General features: G+C 39.1%; 1 protein-coding gene across 1 annotated transcript in view; it reads left to right on the forward strand.

Moving 5' to 3' along the window:
* LOC142355548 (coiled-coil domain-containing protein 62-like) overlaps nucleotides 1-708 on the forward strand; it is a 2,275-nt gene extending 1,567 nt beyond the window's left edge. Inside the window, exon 4 of the mRNA XM_075407677.1 lies at nucleotides 401-708. Coding sequence (XP_075263792.1) covers nucleotides 401-685 — 285 coding nt within the window. The 3' untranslated portion in view covers nucleotides 686-708. The remainder of the gene's footprint in view (nucleotides 1-400) is intronic.
* Nucleotides 709-3,985: the final 3,277 nt, after the last annotated feature.

Genomic DNA, 3,985 nt, shown 5'->3' on the forward strand with positions numbered 1-3,985 from the left:
CACTTTGCAAATCCCCAGGCTGTTTAGCACCTGCAATCCCAAATTCTGTCTTTCTTCCCAAATTTGGCTTTGTATAAGTTTATTATAATTCGGTCGAGTTTCAATTGGAAACTCATTAAAAAATAAGTTCTGTCTTGTAGAATTGCGAATCAATTCCAAAAAATATAGGTTTCCCCAAAATGTTTTCTTCAGCAGCTCTCACGAAGAGCAAAAGTTAACGCATCAATTGAAAAGTTAAGGTACCAGTTGGAAAAATTTTATCATTACAAAAATTAAAGGCCTCTGAACTTAAGTCGAGAAAGTGTTTGCAGCTTATTGCTGTATTTTTTGATTTACTGTCATGGAGCCATGGCAATTTTTTCTAGTATACTTTCTTGGAAAATTTTGACGTTCTCTTTAGGACAAGAATGGTCAACTGAGCAGGAGTGTGCGTGAGATGAGTGGTACAGTGGAGGAGTTGGAGACGAGGGAGCAGGAGTTAGTGACTGTGTTGAATGGGAAGAGCAGTGAGATTGACACTATGAATGCTGAACTCATCATCCTTAATGACACTAACCAAACACAAGCTACACAAATAAAGGTTTGTGGAACCCATTTGTCAAAATATAAACCAGAAGCATTACCTCGTCTGGGAGCACAATTTGGCTTGACCGTAAGTAGTTGGTACGTTTATGTTACTCGTTGATGTTCTTAAAAGGTACGTATATCGCACCCCCCCCCCCCCCCCTCGTATGCGTTTAAAAACTATCTGCGTCTTAAACGAGGTCAAGTGCAGACCTCAACCTGGGAGTTTCACAGCTAAATTATATATTTAGATAGCTAGCTTGAGTAGTGAATATTTTGAAGTTGCAGAAATGATTGAAGATGGTAGGTTCATTATACTGCAAAGTTGGGTACAGCTGAAACAGAGCAGAAGTTTTAAAAGCATGATTACCTTTTTTAGCAAAAAGTACTGATTTGGATAACCTCCTAAAGAGCCCCAAATGTAGAAACAGTTACAAAATAGTTACAGAGTAAATTGATTTCTATCAAGTTCCCCCAGGTTGAGGTGCCATCCGGAAGTGACCTCTGATCATCCGGTGCCCAACGCACACGGTGTGTTCCCAGACCATAATTACAGGGTCTGGGATTTGGTTCCGGATGGGAATGGTCTGATCATAGGTCACTTCCGCATGGGAATGGTCTGATCAGAGGCCGCTTCCGGATGGGAACGGTCTGATCAGGGGTCACTTTCGGTCTGGGAAAAGTATGATCAGAGGTCGTTTCCGGATGGGGATAGTATGATCAGAGGTCGCTTCCGGATGGGGATAGTACGATCAGAGGTCGCTTCCGGATGGGGATAGTATGATCAGAGGTCGCTTCCGGATGGGGATAGTATGATCAGAGGTCACTTCCGGATGGGAATGGTGTGATCATAGGCCCCTTTAGAGCAAACAATAGTATGATCAGAGATCACTTCAGTCTGGGGATAGTCTGATCAGAGGTCTGTTCTGGATGGTAACCGTCTGATCATAGGCACCTTAGAGAGCTAAAATAGGTTAAATACTGTCGGAAAAAATCCACAGTTGAACTAACGAACAACTTTTTGAGATTTTCCAGTATCTTTTGGGTGTTTTCCCCTCCTCCTTCTCTCAACCGGGCTGGGGACCGGCTACGGCGGAGTTACAAACAATCAACTATAGGAGAACTGAGTCGGAGCAAACGGTAAAACATATAGCTAAAGTTATGTCAAAAAATTGTCTCAAGTTGATTAAAAAACCAATTTCTCAGATTTTCCTGTATTTTCTGGTGGTGTTTCCCTCCTCCTTCTCTCAACATAAGACCTATTTTTAAAATTCTTGTTTCGCGAAAATCGCAAATTCCCGTATGAAATACTAACTTTTTTCCTGGACAAGCTATAGCAAAAACTGTTTTTTGTTTTAGACTCTAGATACACAAGGGATAATCCATAACGAGTTTGGTTTCATTTGGACAACTCCTTGACCCGACAAAAAAGACCTATTTTTAAAATTCTTTATTCGCGAAATTCGCAAATTTCCGTATGAAATACTAACTTTTTTCCAAAACAAGCTATAGCAAAAAATTTTTTTGTTTTAGACTTTAGATATAGAGGGGATACTCCATACCGAGTTTGGTTTTATATGGACAACTCCTTGACCCGACGAAAAAGACCTATTTTTAAAATTCTTTATTCGCGAAATTCGCAAATTTCCGTATGAATTTCCCTACACACACATTCAAGCACACACACACACATACACACACATATGAGAAATTCGATTTGGAATTAGGTCAGTCTGTGGGTAATCTAGGGTTTCCCCTGCAGACTGGCCTCAAAATTTTAATAAAAACATCATAAATTGTAAATCTAGAAAACGATACACCGTGAAAGCTTTCAATTAGGGCAAATTTCAATTAATCAATTTCAAAACATCAAAACAAATCAAAATTTTGGTCAATTCTAAAAATTTGGGTGAGGCTTGACAATGGGTTTGTCATTCTTCACGATCTTCGCTGGTCTTTTTGTAAATTTAACCATTCTGACCAGTTGTTGGGTTCCATCGCCGTTATAGCAACTCGCAGGTTGCACTCTCTTATGCTCTTTTTTCTTTTTTGAAAACTCACAAACCAATTCGCGGACTTTTCCGATCTTCACTATCTGCATTCCTTTCGTTTTTGCTTCGTTGTTTCGTATAGCCTCCATAGCTCTATGACAATCGCCAACAGAAAAAAAATTGATCCACCCGTTATATCGGAACTTTGTCTTGTCGTTGTTCTTATCGTTGGGCCTCAATTTACCCAATTTAACATTAGTTCTTCCCTTGAAAAGATTGAAAATTTTGTCCTGAGTCTCGCCTGGCAAGCAGTTTCCAACATAGTTTTGAATTTTAAAAGACAAAGCGTACTTTTCGTCTTTCGCTTTCGGGGGAGTACGCAAGAACTTCCCAATTGCTTTCTCTTCTTCGCGCTCTTTCAAGCGTTTCAACATCAATTGCTTCTTTATGCCTCCATTACTTAACACTTCATCACTTCGGGTGGTTTCCTCAAATTCATATTCACGTTCCTCTGCGAATAGAATCTCCATTTTGGTCTGAAACAGGTGTATTTGACAACAAGAAACAATGCTGCAGCGTACATCTGCGCAACTACCCTCTAGCACCCATTGGGTGATGCTTACACGCGGGCTGATGCTATCTATATTCACAGCGCACGACTGCGGAACTACCCTTTACCCGTACTTTATGCAGCCAACTAACCGTACTATACGCAATCTGACATTCTCATTTCATGGTATATCTATTTAGTCCTCCGTTGTTCTTGGTCACTAGTGTTCTGTCTGCGCTGTCTTCATACCCCCCAGCTGTCCACTTAATATGCATTTGAAACAGGTAGACTGCGGACAGCTTCGAATATTTCACAATGCGACCGCAGGTGATCTAGGACGAAGGAGGACCAAATTTCAAGTGTTACCAAATTTATATCGTTGAAAAGCTCTTGATAAGGCGAGCTCAACTAACTGAATGGCATCTGTTTTCGAGGCTGGGAACATCATTAAAAACATTCTGTTATAAAATTTCTGTTATAAATAGTTGGGTTTCGGCAACTTCATATGTATTAGCCCACGTATTCGCCGGAATTTAAGGACACGTTACCAAAAGTGAAACTCAGAAAAAGGGCTATTTCTCCTAAACTACTGGACAAAATTGATAAAAAAATAGTGTTTTGAACTCAACCTGAACCGGGCTTGGATGCCATATAAAAATTTAATACTTTAACAAGGTTTTCATCTTACGATTTATAGCCTCAGACACCGAATTTTGGTCAAAATGACTACCCCTTGAAAAAGGTAAAAAATTCCATTTGAAACTAGACTTAACATATTGAATATATATATATATATATATATATATATATATATATATAAATATATATATATATATATATATATATATTCAAAAAGAGCGTTAAAAATGCAAGAAGATGA

The sequence above is a fragment of the Convolutriloba macropyga genome, unplaced genomic scaffold (assembly GCF_964194025.1).
Source record: "Convolutriloba macropyga unplaced genomic scaffold, txConMacr16.3 SCAFFOLD_6061, whole genome shotgun sequence".
NCBI lineage: Eukaryota > Metazoa > Xenacoelomorpha > Acoela > Convolutidae > Convolutriloba > Convolutriloba macropyga.